Raw genomic sequence first — 15,491 nt, forward strand, 5'->3', positions numbered from 1 at the left:
AGTTCGACCAACCACCAGTTAAAGGACGCATTAACAATGTACCTGAATTTCTCTTGTGGGAAGTACATGTTTTCTAGTTTTGAGATGAACTCATAATTGCTGACGGCTCTTTTGTGGTTCGTATTAATGGGTGACGTCAGGGGAGCAGCCTGTAAGGAATGTGAGAAGCATCACAGCTGGTGGGAATGGAGTCTCTTGATAGTCCAAGAGGACCTGGGGTGAGAGCAAGACTCCACTGTGTGGAGGAAGACCTGGGCATGAGACAGGGCATCTGTCTCCTCAGGTGAGTCTCGAAGTCTATAAAATGAATGAGCTTCCGTGTGGTTGTGAAGAGAAATGACGCAATGTACCTATAGCATTTAGTGGCTACATCAGTAGTCGTGATTGTTATAAAATTGTTATGGGGTATTTCAGTGAACCAAATATCAGCAGTAAGAAACAGGACATCTAACCAGTCCCAAAAGAGGATAATTCATATGTGGATTACACAGGGCTTTCTAACACGGGGGAAAAAATGGTGACTCCATCTTGGATGTAAGCAGAAGGGCATATACTCCAGGTTTAAAAGGGCACAAAATCCACGTGTTCCTACGGACGTTCAAATGAACCGTTTCCAAAACAACAAGTGATTAAAGTAAAGGATTTATTGTAATCTGCTTACAGTCCTTTGCAAAGACAGACATATGTTTTTGCATAAAGATATAAATTGCTTCATTTTAAACTAATTTAGTGTCTTTTTTAATTATATGAAGAAGTTTTGGTGAATTATGAATTGTACCAAACCAAGATTTTTAAGAGCAATATGGTACAAAAATAAGAGCAGACAATTTGGACTGGGACAGGCATTCAACAGTGGATTTAGAATATGGCTTTGCTGTTTAATCAAGCAAAGTTACCTGGAGACACACAAAGAGCCAGTAACTTCAACTTCGTGAATACAAAAAGCAGATGCAGACCGTCTCCATCCCAAACCTGGTTACGTCAAGATTCCGATTTCATAAAAAGTAAGTCTGAGCTAAAAGCTGCTCTTGTGAAGCCATTTCTTTTCTAGAAACTCCCAGTCTGCATGTTGTGTATTTATCACCTTCCAAGTGTGGCTTTCATATTGCTGTGCATGTAAGTTGACTGTATTTAAAGATCTGCGTAAAAATTAAATTCTTGAAACTGCAAATTATGTAAGAGAAACTCCTCCCTCTGAGTGCAGCTTTCACAGGTTTCCCCTTGCATAAGGCAGGTGTCTCCTGAAAGACATGGTAATGTTGCCTGCATGGTGAACCCTGGAGAAAAGTGTTGATCCCAGCGCTGACATCTCCCGGCCTTGGGCTTCTCCAGCTACAGCTTTTAGGTTTTGGAAAAGAATACGATTTCACTGAGTACCTGATGATTATCATCACTTTTAAAAGATTAATTTTGGCCTCTATTCAAAGTATTTAGTGCAATCATATTGTTAAGTTTCCCCAAAGATATATATGTTTGTGATTTGGGGCAAGAGAAAAAGCCATAAATTGCATCAGTGCCAAACAGATTAGTGAATTAAGAGTTTTAGTGCCACTGTCTTGCTTATATGATCTGTAGGTTTTTTTTTTTCCAAAACAGTTTACATATAAAATTCATTTTTAAAACCTACCTTTTAAAAATCTAAAAACCCTCTAATTATCGTGCAGTCTCCTCGCCGTTCTGACTGAACCGTGCCGTGCCCACACACACCTTCCCAGTGCCTCCTGCCATGACCTCTGTGTTCCCATGACCAGTGCCAGGAGTGCAACAACCCCTTCTGAGACCAGAAGTGAACATTTCACCTTTTGCAGACGTAGCGTAGCGCGTGCATGGAATTCTTTTCCCCCCCAAGGAGAAAATTCGATTTTCTAAAATGGGATGAGGATACGCTCTCTGAGCCATCGCATTTCCAGTCTCTCTCTCCCCTAAAGCTGATTCTGCTTCTTGAGGAAAATGGAAAACAGGCAGCTTTCCTAGAGCTGCTGCACTCCCCGGACATCCTCTCAGGGAGGGTGTCATCGAATGACGCCTTCAAGGAGCTGCAGACACCACAGCACGCCGTCCCCAGTGGAAGGAGGATGCAGCCGAAGCCGGAAAACGTGCTCAAGTCCCACGAACACCCCAAGCGGGAGACCAAGGACAAAACGAAAGTACAGAAGAAGTAGAAAGGCTTAAAGACAACCGAAGAGGTTTAAGTGTGGTTATTTACAACAGAGACTGTAAAATGGTAAATTAGATATGAAGCTAAAAAAGGCACAGCTTTCCCTTTCTTAAATACACTGTAAACGGTTCATGATGCATGCAGAACGTTTCACTTTACAAAAAAAAAAAAAATTTTTTTTTAACCTTGTTGGTTTAGACAAAGATAGTACTTAAATAGTCTCCAGCAAAATAGAATTCTTTCAAAAATACTTTCCCATTCATCCTATTAACCATTAAAGTTTTTTTTGTATGTGTCTCATTTACAAAAGTTCCTTATACCTTATTTTAGGTCCTTCACAATTTATACATACAGTAATGTACAGCACAGCAAAAGACTGCAAAAATTATTGGTAAAGCCAACACAATAGATACTAGAAATTGAAACCAAGGCATTTGTCTGAACATCTTATCCGTTCTAATTAAATAATAAATGGAGGCTAGAGGGTGTGGATACCAGTGATGCAGAAAGACGTGGGCGAAGCAGTGCCCCCCGAGGGGGTCGCTAGTTCACTCCACGTGCTCCGTTATTACACAACAGGAATCTGTATATATTTTTTTGTGGTTTTTGTTTTTTTTAAATAACGAAAGAATATTAATGCCCCATATTGACTATACGCTTTATGTGCAAACCAAGGGTGAGCTTGAAAAAGTTCGTTAGTCCTTGAACCCTTTTAAAACAAGCGAACGATCCCAGAAACTACATGGCATAGTTAAAACTTCCATCTGTTAAAATATCAAAATCAGAGAGTTATTGACTAGATATGGCTTTTCATCCAGAGGAACAGGAACGTGTTTCTAAATGCTGGGGGCTGGAGAGGAAAGAACCTTTCAGACTCTGCAGGTCTCACCAAATCCACGTCACCCTGCCCGCCTGCTTCCCAACCCTTGACATGAGTTTCAACTTGAGCAACTGCTGAACAAGTGGGAATCAACCATCACGTGTCAAAAATATGATTTTCTTGGGTCCTTCGTGGGTGTGTAGTCACACGGGGAAACTTAAGGCAAAGTTCTTCTGGTGAGATGGCTCCCGTCACTTCCTGTGAAAGTAAAGGGTCTTAGCGTTCCCGGACTCCACCTTCGGCAGCTGGTCGCTGATGATCTCCACCAGCATCGCGGGGAACTCCACTTTCAGGGCCTGGGACTCCCGGAACGTATAGAAGCAGAATTCCAGCAAGTCGCTCACCAGCTGCAACAGACACACAGAGGGGCTGTGACATCAAGGCCTGATTCCCACCCTGTCTCCGGGCCCCTCTGAGTCCTGACTCTGGCGTAAGCTCAGAGCAACATTCACAAATCCCACCGTGTCTACGAAGCTGCTTAATTAACATGACTAAGTCATCCGTCCTGGGGGAGGAAGAAAGATGCTCAACGTCCGCTGCATGTGATAGGTCTTTTGTGCAAAACAGATTCACACAGGAGCTGTGTCGTTGTTGAGTCTTAAATATATCAGCAGCAACGGGGCCAGTAACAGAGTTCATAGTGGCAGGGTCACTGAACTGCTCTCATCCGATTCTCATTTATAAATGTGTGACTTGGGTGGGGCAAGCACCTGCGTGTAGCTTTGGGTCCTGGCGCTGGGCCTTCCCCAGCTTGTAAGGGCAGGTGCTGTGCCCCCTCGAGGCCTGGCTGGGCCCTGCCAATGGAGCTGGGGCCGCAGGGGGAGCCAGACTTCCACCGGCAGCCCCCCCGGCCTCATCTTGCCCGTGTCCTCCTTCCTTCAGGCTCCCAGTCCTGAGCTGGGGGCTGGGGCTGAGACTTCTCAGCCCCATTCCCAGCTTTATTAAGATATAACTGACATACAACGTTGTGTGAGTTTAAGGTGTAAAGGGGTAGTAGATTTGATACACTTATAATATTGCAAAATGATGAACACCGCTATCAAGGTACGTAACTACCATATCTTTTTTGTGATGAAAACTTTTAAGATCTACTCACTTAGTAGCTTTTGTGTATATAGTACAGCATTATTACTATAGTCACCATGCTGTACAGTAGATCACCAGAACTTATTCCTCTTAATAACTAGAAGTTTATACTCTTTGGCCAACATCTCCTCATTTCCCCCACCTTCTGGTAACCAGCATTCTACTCTGTCTCTATTAGTTTGCTTTTTTAGATTCCACATATAAGCGAGATCATATAGTAAGAGTTTTCTCTGACTTATCTCACTTAGCATAATGTTCTCTAGGTCCATCCATGTTGTTGCAAATGGTGGGGTTTCCTTCATTCTCATGTCTGAGTCGTATTCTGTTATGTGTGTGTATGCATGGCTATGGATGAAGATGATACATAATATCATCCTTATCTAATATTGTCTTTATCCATTCATCCATTCTCAGCCACTTGGAGAACATGAAAACATCAAGGAAGACATCTCTGTTTTTCCACCTGTCCAGCCACTTTCCCTGCTCTGTGACCCGAGGACCTTTCCTATCCTCCTGGACCTGAACTACTCCCAATTCTGTAAGGTAAAAGAAAAACAAACTCACAAATGCAGTATAGCATGACTGGGTGCTGTTCTCTTTACTAGGAATATACTTTCAAATCGGAAAGTACACATTCTAATTTTTCTTTAGTTAATTCTGTACCCTATCATGGGAAATATGACTTTTGGTCATTTCCCACTGTATTAAAGCAGACAACGTTAGCATTACATGTCATAACGGTCATCTTAATAAAGTGTTTTTCACTTTATTAAGTGAAAATCTGTACCTTTCCCTCAGGATTAAAAAAAACCCAAAACAATTAGCAGGCTTAAATTGAGCCACATAGTAAACAACTGTGTGGTGAAGGCCTTTGATACAAACCAGGAATCCAGAAAAAATCACTGGGAGATATACCTGGTGCTTCTGTTTGTGCCTGAATATGCCCTCAGTCTGTAGACTGATATCTTCCTTGGTAGGTCCAAGGACTGACTTTTCTGTACCCACAGGAAGTTGGGGCCAAATAAGCTGGGAGACAGCACAAGGCACCATCTGCTGTGGGCTTGTTCAGACACACTTGTGCTTGCTTAGTGAATGATACACCTCAGTTTCCCCATCTGTAGAATGGGGGCCATGAGAGTATCTGCTGCAGAGGGGTGCAGCAGAGGCTGAATCAGTGAACTGGCATGGAGTAAGTGCTGAACAGATGCCAATTCTCAATCATCCACTCCCTCTCCCCAAACTCCTTCAACCGTCACTTCTCTCTGCAAACTGGGACACAGCTTGCAAGACCTGCTCTGGGTCATCTTTGTGTAACTGGTCCTCAGGCCTTCCTCCTATAAAATGTGGGATGGGGGAACTTTGTGTTTGGCCTTTCCTGGAAAGACAGTCTTGAAATAGACTTGGGGTGGCAAGTTTCTTCATTGTTTCCGGTGGTGGGCCAGTGCCTGCGAGAGCTAAAAGCCACACTGGGTCCTGCTCTCCAGATGTGGTACCACAAACGAGTCTCGCTGTGGACCGCGGGTCACGCCCTTCAGTGGCACCAACCAAGGGCACTCGGGGGCACTCGGGACCTAGTTTAAGTTCATCCTGATCTCTGCCGCTGCCCCCGAGGTCCCTCTGGGTGGCCCCCTTCAAGGCTGTGAAGGAGGATGTTTTTCCTTTTAAATTTTAACCCAAGGGTTGACATCCGAGTTTCTAGGCCCTATTAACCCCCCATAGGACAGCTCTGCTTGGCAGCCACAGCCTGCACGTCTCCGGGGCTGGGACCGGCTCACATCCAGAGATAAAGGCTCCTGGTGCTCAGAGCATCGGAGGTGCGGGGCTGGAGTGAGGAGGAAGGTCATGGTGACAAGGTGGCCTTGGCATACGACCCGAGGTGGGTGGAGCTGGGCCGTGTGGCACTCAGGGAGCAAGTGTGGGGTCGCTCAGGGGGTTCAGAGCAGCAGGAAGCTTGTGAGGTGGAGCCTGTTGGCTGACATCCCTGACACATTACCTGCAGGGCCAGGGCCACCGAAGGGTTTATGCTTGTAAACAGGAGAAAGCACTGCCTGCAGATTCCTATATACAGCGAGAGGTTAGGAGCCGAGTGAATCAGCCCGTGAGCCCGAGGCAGTGTGCAGTGGAGCACCTCTGTGAGCCTGGAAATGGGGACGGGTCCCCTGCCCCATCTTTAACACCCACACGAGTATTGCCTAGGAGATGCTGGGGAACTAGACCAGATGGAGAGAGACCAGGGCCAGGGGCTCGGCTCTTTTTCCTGGCAGGGTGGCTGGGGGTTAGGTGTCCCAGACGCTACTCACAGACCCTGCATATGAAGTGGGGGCTGGCATTTCCCGCCCATCTCTGGTCCACGTTCCATGGACTGGGAAAGCAGCTCATTTCCTGTCATGAGCTATACCCAGGGCTTCTGTTCATAAGATGTCAGCTGCTGAGGGATGGGGGGGGCTCTCCTGGAAGGCCAGGGCTGGGCCTCTGACCCTGTGAACACCTGGAGAGGGGACCCCCCCCATTACCACTAACTGGCCAAAATGCCTGGGGGCCCCAGCAGCTACCAGAAGGCACTGGCTGTCTCACAAGCCTGCCTGCCCTAGGAGGGCTGCAAACCTCTGAAGATCCCAACCCAGCAGGGCCTGAGCCAACGGCTGCAGTTGCCGGGGTCAGGGATCATCTGAGAATCGAAGCCAGGGACCCCCGGCCACTGGGCGAGGAGGACAAGGGCCACTCTGGGCCAGGCTGCAGGACCTGCCTGCTGACCCACAGTGCATTGCCAGTGCACCGGGCCCTAGTGGATGTCTGAGTTGGCCTGTTGCTGAGGTTGGTACGAGGGCACCACCCCTCCTGGAGAAAACAAGGCACACGTAGGGTGACGCTGCAGGTGGTCAGAGCATGAGGCGGTGGGGACTAGGTCCTGAGAGCTGGGAAGTCACATACCGTTGGGTCGGCAGAGATGTTGACCCATCAGAACAGATACCGGTTCCTGAGCCAAACCGCTGTGTCACAGCGAAGTGTCTAATGGTCACGTTACATGCGTGTGTCTCCTGGGTGTCAGCCTGATGCAAGGCAGGCGGCACCTCTGCCAGAGCCTGGAGGACCAGGAAACATGGGGACAACCAGGTATGATGCATGTGCCCTCACCAGGCGCCATCCTGTCCTTTGCCCCAGGTACAGAGAGGGTTGGGTGGGGGCAGGCAGGCCCCACGGTCACAGCCTGGAAGGTTAATACTAGGCTAGAAGGAGAGTCAAGAGCCCTAATTATAATCAGTAATAAGAGTCCATATTATTAGGAATCAAAGAAAGTCCTGTGTTGACTTTTCATTCTGTACACAGTGCATCTGTTGGGATCACAGACGTCTAGCTGGACGCTCAGCATGATTTATCCAGAGCCCGGTGTCAGGGCCACAGCTGTTAGGGTGACAGAGGAGCCTGACAAGGTCACAGGGTGACTGGTGGCACTTTGCTTGTTCGACACTGAAGCTGTCAGGCTCGGTCAGTGCCTATTCCCCACTCTCTCCACCGAGTCATCGCCTGTGGCAGGCCAGTAGCTGGGCCCTGCTCCCACCATGAGCTGCAGTCTCTTGGAGGGAGGGGCACGCAGGGAGGGTTCGGCACTGCTGTTCCAAGGTTACACAACCGGTGAGCAGTGACGGAGCCACTGAATGATGATAGCCTCTCTGGGTAGGGTCCCACGGGTTTTCAACAGCAAGCCCATGTCTCATAAGTTAGCTGCTGACTCCAGAACTTCCACCTCATGAGGATGGAGCTTTTGCTTGAATTGAGCATTGAGAGGTTTGAAGCTTTATTTGCAAAGATCAGAATTTTAGCCAGATATATTGATAGCATTAGGGGCAAAAGACACACAGCTTCAACTCTAAATACTGTAACAGGAATAGACAGAAACAGCTAGCAACTGTTTACCCCAGGTGTTCTAGCAATAGCCTTCTGAATGCCGGAAAGTGATGCACAGTGATTATACAAGGAGTCTGGGCTTCACTGAAAACCCGCAACCTCCACCCAGTGCAGGCTAGTGTGGAAGATACTGGCATGTGCACAGATTGGGGCCCCGTGGCCATGCAGGACTGCTTCTCTCTGGCTGGTGATGTCTCAGCAAAATGTGATGGTAACAACACCCCCTCAACTTAGTAGCATTTGTTTCTACACCCAGAAGAAAATGTACCTTTAACAACAAGGTTAGACTATTTGCTCGTGGATTCCCTTTGAAAACCCAGGCCCTGCAGTGAGGCTACCCCGCTGAGTGCTCCTGGCAGGCTCTACTAGAGGCTGAGTTTAGGAGAGTCCTGAAGGCCTCCTAGAGGCAACTGAGAGAAGAAGTATCAGCAAGAGACCATCAAAGCGTACTGTCAGCATCATGACAGCATGATGCTGACAATCCCCCCTTGTCAACAAAGAATTCGTCATCCATCCATGAACAAAAGCACCTTTGTGGAGCTCTGGGATCCGGTCCCACGTGCAAAGGGACCTGGGGAGGAGTCTTGCCCATCTGTGCATCTGGTAATAGGCAGACAGACTTTGGCGTGGACTATGAAACCAGTGGAACAGTGAACCTCTCCCAACCCCTCTTGCCATGGTCAGGAAAATACCTGGAGACTGCTGACCTGAGCAGATACCGACTGACAAGGGAGAAATTGCAGAAAATCAGCCTTCCCAAGGGGAGACTCCTGCACACCACTGGAGCAATCAAATTAAATGAGTTTGGAAGTAGTGGAGAGAAAAGAACTTTACCAGCGCTGTACCAACCCCTGGCGACACTGCACGGGGCCAAATTATCAGGTGGCAGCAACCTCTCCCACAGGAGAAAAGAAGAGTGGTGAGGGAGTGCTTGGCTACCCTCGTGTTGCAGGATACAGCTGGAGAAACCCGTGGCACCCAGAGTACTGAGGTGGGACTTCCATGACTGGGAGGAGGAGATTGAGAAAGAGACAGATAAGAATATCCAAGGGCATTAAAGGGACACACCCATTAAGGTCTACCCTGAGCCTCTGGGGATCTCCCTAGAAGGTCCACAGGGACCCCCCCCAATCCCTTGGTGCTAAACTCATACCTCCCCCCACTCTGCAGCTGGCATCTTGTGCACACTCCTGAGTGTGGTGGCAAGAGTGAGCGCCAGGAGACAGGAAGTGTGCTCAGAAAACAGGCCAGGATCTGTGGGCTACAGAGAAACCGCAGACTTGAGCTACAGTGGTGCCACTTTCTGGAAAACGAAAAGAGGTATCTAGTAGCCAGCCTGGGGAGTTGTAAGAACCAGAAAAGACATAAAAGCTGAAGAATTCTGCCACAACGAGAAGCAAAAAGGAGTGGAACAGATGTATCCATACAAAGACAGAAAAACCCCAGATAATAAGAGCACCAATGAACAGACCATCCCATCTGAAGGCAACTAGCAATAACTGAAGACAGTGTCTGCCATTTCAAGTGCAAAAAAAAAAAAGCAATGCAAAACTACAAGGAATATGAAAAATCAAGAAAACATGTCATCACCAAAAGATAATAATTCTCTAATAACTGAGCTCAAAGGCATGGACTTCTGCAACCTAGCTAAATTCAAGAATTGCTGTTTTGCACAAACTCAGTGAGCTACAAGAAACCTGAGAAAGACAATTCAACAAAATCATGAAAAAATACAGGCTCAAAATGAGTAATTTACCAAAGAAACACAAATCATAAAAAAGAACCAAGCAGAAATTCTGCAGCTGAGGAGCTCATGGAATGAAGTGAAGAATGCTACAGAGAGCATCTGCAGCAAAGCAGAGCAAAGGAAGAAAGAATAAGTGAGTCAGAAGATCTCAAAATACGCACATTAAAGGAGAACAAAGAAAAAAGAATGAAAAAGAGTGAAGAAAGCCTAGGTGATCTAAGGGATTCCATCAAAAACCCTAACATTAGAAAAATCAGGGTTTCAGAAGGAGAAGAGAGGGATATGGGGCAGAAAATTTATTTAAAGAAGTAGCCAAGAACTTCCCAAACCTGGGGAGAAAAATGGACATCCAAGTTCACAAGGTTAATAGTTCACTCTGTTTTCTCAATGCAAAGAGACTTACTCTAAAACACGTTATAATGAAACTGTCATACATCAAAAATAAATAATTCTAAAAATAGCCAGGGGAAAAAAAGATTGCAACCTACAAAGGAATTTCCATTAGGCTATCAGAAGCTTTCCCAACAGAAACCCTACAGGCCAGGAGAGAGTAGAATCACATATTCAAAGTTGTTGAAAGAAAAAAAGTGCCAGCCAAAAACTATCTGGCAAAATTATCTTTCAAATACATAGGAGAAAAAGACTTTCCAAAACAGACAAGAGCTGAGGGTGTTCATTACCACTAGACGCCCCTTGAAAGAAATGCTGAAAGGAGTACTTCAAGCTGAAATGAATATATGCTAATCAGTGACATGAAAATATGTGAGTATATAAGACACTGGTAAGGGTAAATATACAGTCAGACTTGGAAAATCCTAATTCTGTAATAGGATGGTACATTAACCACTTAACTATACTATAAAGGTCAAAGTAAAAGAGTATCAAAAATAATTATAGTGACTATAATTTGTTAAATACATAATATAAAAAAGTTAGATAATGACATCAAAAATATAAAAGGGGGTAGCCTGTGTAGACAACTGAAGTTAGGTTGCTATGAGCTTAAAATGGACTGTTTTATCTATGCAATGTCTTATGTAAGCCTCGTGGTAACCACAAACCAAAAAACCTAGAGTATATGCACAAGAGATAAAGAAAAGGGAAACAGGCATACCAAAATGGAAAATGCCAATTTACAAAAGGTAGGCAGAAAAAGAGGACAAAGAAACAATGAAAATACAAAGCAACCAGAAAACAATGAACCGGATGGCATTACTAAGCCCTTACATGCCAATAACAACTCTAAATGTACATGGACTGAATTCACCATCGAAAGATGCAGAGTGGCTGGATGGATAAAATATCAAGACCCAACTATATGCTACCTACAAGAGATTCACTTCAGCTTTAGGACACACATAGGCTCAGAGTGAAAGAATGGGAAAAGATGTTCCATGCAAGTAGAATCGAAAAGAAAGTGGGAGTAACTATATTTATTACAGACAAAATAGACTTTAAGCCAAAAATGGTAACAAGCATCAAAGAAAGTCAATATATAATGATAAAGGGGTACATTCATCAAGAAAACAAGTGTGTGTGTGTGTGTGTGTGTGTACACACACACACCATCAGAGCACCTAAATATATTCAGCAAATACTAACATATCTGGTGGGGGAAATATATGACAATCCAATAATAGTAAAGGACTTAAGCACCCTACTTTCAGCAATGAACAGATCGTCCAGACAGAAAATCAATAAGGAGAGACGGGACTTGAACCATATACTAGGCCAAGTAGACCTAACAGACATTAAGAGAACATTCCATCCAACAGAAGCAGAATATACACTCATCTCTGGTGCACATGGAACATTCTCCAGGATTGACCATGTGGAAGAACACAAGATAAGTCTCGGCAATTTAAGAAGAATGAAACTATACCAAGTATCTTTTCTGGCCATAATGGTATGAAGCTAGAGTTCAACAAGAGGAAAGCTGGAAAATCTACAAATATGTAGAAATTAAACAACACACTCCTGGATAACAAACTGGTCAAAGTAGAAATTTTAAAAATATCTCAAAACAAATAAAAATGGAAACACAACATACCAAAATCCATGGGATGCTGTAAAAGCAGTTCTGAGAGGTGGTTTATGGTGATAAATGCATACATTAAGAAAATAGAGAGATCTCAAATAAATAACCTAAATTTATACTTCAAGGAACCAGGAGAAAAAAGGGACAAACTATATCCAAAGTTAGCAGAAGGAAGGAAATGACAACGATCAGAATGGAAATAGATGAAATAGAGACCAGAAAAACAATAGGGAAAAAAATCAATGAAACTAAGAGTTGGTTTTTTGAAAAGATAAATGAAACTGCCAAACCTTTAAGTAGACTAAGAAAAAAAGAAGACTCAAATAAAATCAGAAATGAAAGAGGAGACATTACAACTGATACTACAGAAATACAAAAGATCATAAGAGACTACTAAGAACAATAATACACTAACGAGTTGGGTAACCTGGAAGAGATGGATAAACTCCTAGATTCTCCTAGAAGCACACAACCTGCTCAGACTGAATCAGGAAGAAACAGAAAATCTGAACTAACCAATAACTGGTAAGGAGACTGAATCAGTAATCAAAAAATCTCCAAATATAGAAAACCCTGGACCAGTTGGCTTCACTGGCAAATTCTACCAAATATTTGGAGAAGAATTAATGTCAATCTTCCTCAAACTTGTCCTAAAAACTGAAGAAGAAGGAATACTTACAAACTCATTTTACCAGGCCAGCATTACTCTGACACCAAAGCCAAAGAAAAGAAAACTATAAGCCAATATATCTGATGAATATAGATGCAAAAATTCTCAACAAAAGAGTAGAAAACGAAATGCAACATTACAGTAAAAGGATTATACACCATGACCAAGTGGGATTTATCCCTGGGATGCAAGAATGGTTCAACATACACAAATAAATAAATACACTACATTAACAGAATTAAAAATAAAAATTATATAATCATCTCAATAAATGCAGAAAAAGCATCTGACAAAATACAACATCCTTGCATGATAAAAACCCTCAACAAATAGGGTATTGAGGGAACATACCTCAATGTAAAAAAGGCCATATACGACAAATTCAGGGCTAACATTATACTCAATGGAGAAAGACTGAAAGCTTTTCTTCATTTAATATCAGGAACAAGACAAGGGTGCCCACTCTCACCCCTCTTAATCAATATAGTACTGGAAATCCTAGTTAGAACAATTAGTAAAGAAAAAGAAATAAAAGGCATCCAAATCAGAAAAGAAGAAGTAAAATTACCTCTGTTTGCAGATGATATGATATTATATACAGAAAATCCTAAATACAAAGCCCCCAAATTGTTGGAACTAATTAACAAGTTCAATAAAGTTGCAGAGGTCAAAATCACATACATAAGTCAGTTGCATTTCTATATATTAACAATGAAACATATGAAAAAGAAATAAAGCTATCCCATTCACAATAGCTTCACAACAATAAAATACTTAGTAATAAATTTAACCAAAGAAGTGAAAGATCTTTACAATGAAAACTACAAGACCATGATGAAAGAAGTTGAAGAAGACAAAAACAAATGGAAAGACATCCCATGGTCATGAATCAAAGGACAATATTGTTAAAATGTCCATACTACTCAAAGCCATGTACAGATTCAACACAATCTCTATCAAAATTCCAATGGCATTTTTCACAGAAGTAGAAAAAACAACCCTAAAACTTGTATGGAACCACAAAAGACTTCAAATAGCCAAAGCAATCTTGAGAAAGAAGAAGAGTCAGAGACATCACTCTTCCTGATTTCAAACTTTTCTACAAGACCATAGTAATTAAAACAGTAAGGTACTGGCAAATAAATAGATACATAGAGTTATGGACCAGAAAGAGAGCCCAGAAATACACCTCTGAATTTTTGATCAACTAACATTTGACAAGGGAGCCCAGAACACTCAATGGGGAAAGCATAGTCTCTTCAACAAATGGTGTTGGGAAAACTGGATAACTACATGCAGAAGACTAAAACTGGACCCCTATCTTACACCACTCACAAAAATGAACTCAAAATGGATTAAAGACTTAAATGTAAGACCTGATACCATAAAAATCATAGAAGAAAATATAAGAAAGAAGTTCCTTGACATTGGTCTTGGCCATGATTTTTTAGACATGACACCAAAGTTCAACAAGTATGACTATATCAAGCTAAAAAGCTTCTGTAGAGCAAAAGAATCAAAAAAATGAAAAGGCAAATGACAGGAGACAGTATCTTCAAACCATATATCAGATAAGGGATTAATATCCAAAATATATTAAAAACTCATATAACTCAATAATAAACAATTTGATTAAACAATGGGCAGAGGGACTGAATAGACATTTTTCCAAAGAAGACATCCAAATTGCCAACAGGTACATGAAAAGGACGCTCCACATCATTAACCAGGGAGGTGTAAATCAAAAGCACAATGAAATATCAACTCACTGATATCAGATGATGACACCTGTTAGAATGGCTATCACCAAGAAGACAAGAGATATGTGCTAGTGAGGATGTGAAGAAAAGGGGACCCTTGTGCACTGTTGTTGGTGGGAATGCAAAGTGGTTTGGCCACTCTGGAAAAACAGTATGGAGGTTCCTCAAAACATTAGAACTAACCTATGATCCAGCAACTCCACTCCTGGGTATATAGCTGAAGGAAAGGAAAACAGGATATCAAAGAGATATGTGCACTCTCATATTTACTGCAGCATTATTCACAACAGCCAAGATATGGAAACAACCTAAGTGTCAGCGGATGAATGGATGAAGATATGATACACACACACACACACACACACACTATTTTTCAGCCATGAGAAAGGAGTAAATTCTGCTATTTGCAACAACACTGATGGACTGTGAGGGCATTATGCTAAGTGAGATAAGTCAGACAGAGACAAATATTCTATGATCTAATTTATATGTAGAATCTATAAAAGCCAAACGCTTAAAAACTGAGAGTAGAAGAATGGTTACCAGGGGAATGGGGGACTTAGGGAGATGTTGTTTGAAGGTACAAACTTGCAACCAGTAGATAAATAAGTCCTAGAGATCTAATGCACACCACAGTGACAACAATACTGTTTTATAAAGTTGCTAACAGACTAGGTCTTAATTGTTCCTACCACAAAAAAGAAATGATAATTACGTGACATGATAGGTGTTAGCTAATGCTATGGTGGTAATCATTTTGCAATATATAAATGTATCAAAGCAATATGCTGGACATCTTAAACTTACACACTGTTATGTCAATTATATCTCAATAAAAAAGGGTATCTGAATCCAACAACACATAAAAAAGATCACACACCACAACCAAGTGGGATTCATCCCAGGTTCACAAGGATGGTTCAACATATGCAAATCAATCAATGTGATATGTCATATCAACAAAAGAAAAGACTAAAACCACATGATCATCTCAAAAGATGCAGAAAATGCATTTGACAAAATTCAACATCCATTCATGATAAAAACTCTTACCAAAGTGGGTATAGAGGGAACATATCTCAAGATAATAAAAGTTATTTATGACAAACCCACAGCCAATGTAATACTCAATGGTGAAAAGCTGAAAGCCTTCATGCTAAAATCTGAGAACAAGTCAAGGATGCCCACTCTCACCTCTTCTATTCAACATAGTACTGGAAGTCCTACCCATAGCAATCAGACAAGA

General features: G+C 42.9%; 1 protein-coding gene across 1 annotated transcript in view; it reads right to left on the reverse strand.

The window, feature by feature from the left end:
• Positions 1 to 3,168: 3,168 nt before the first annotated feature.
• The window catches only part of NR3C2 (nuclear receptor subfamily 3 group C member 2), a 368,626-nt gene continuing 356,303 nt past the window's right edge, over positions 3,169 to 15,491 (reverse strand). The window contains exon 9 of the mRNA XM_060095191.1: positions 3,169 to 3,385. Within this exon, the coding sequence (XP_059951174.1) occupies positions 3,230 to 3,385 (156 nt within the window). The 3' untranslated portion in view covers positions 3,169 to 3,229. The remainder of the gene's footprint in view (positions 3,386 to 15,491) is intronic.

Source organism: Mesoplodon densirostris, chromosome 1, assembly GCF_025265405.1.
Source record: "Mesoplodon densirostris isolate mMesDen1 chromosome 1, mMesDen1 primary haplotype, whole genome shotgun sequence".
Lineage (NCBI taxonomy): Eukaryota > Metazoa > Chordata > Mammalia > Artiodactyla > Ziphiidae > Mesoplodon > Mesoplodon densirostris.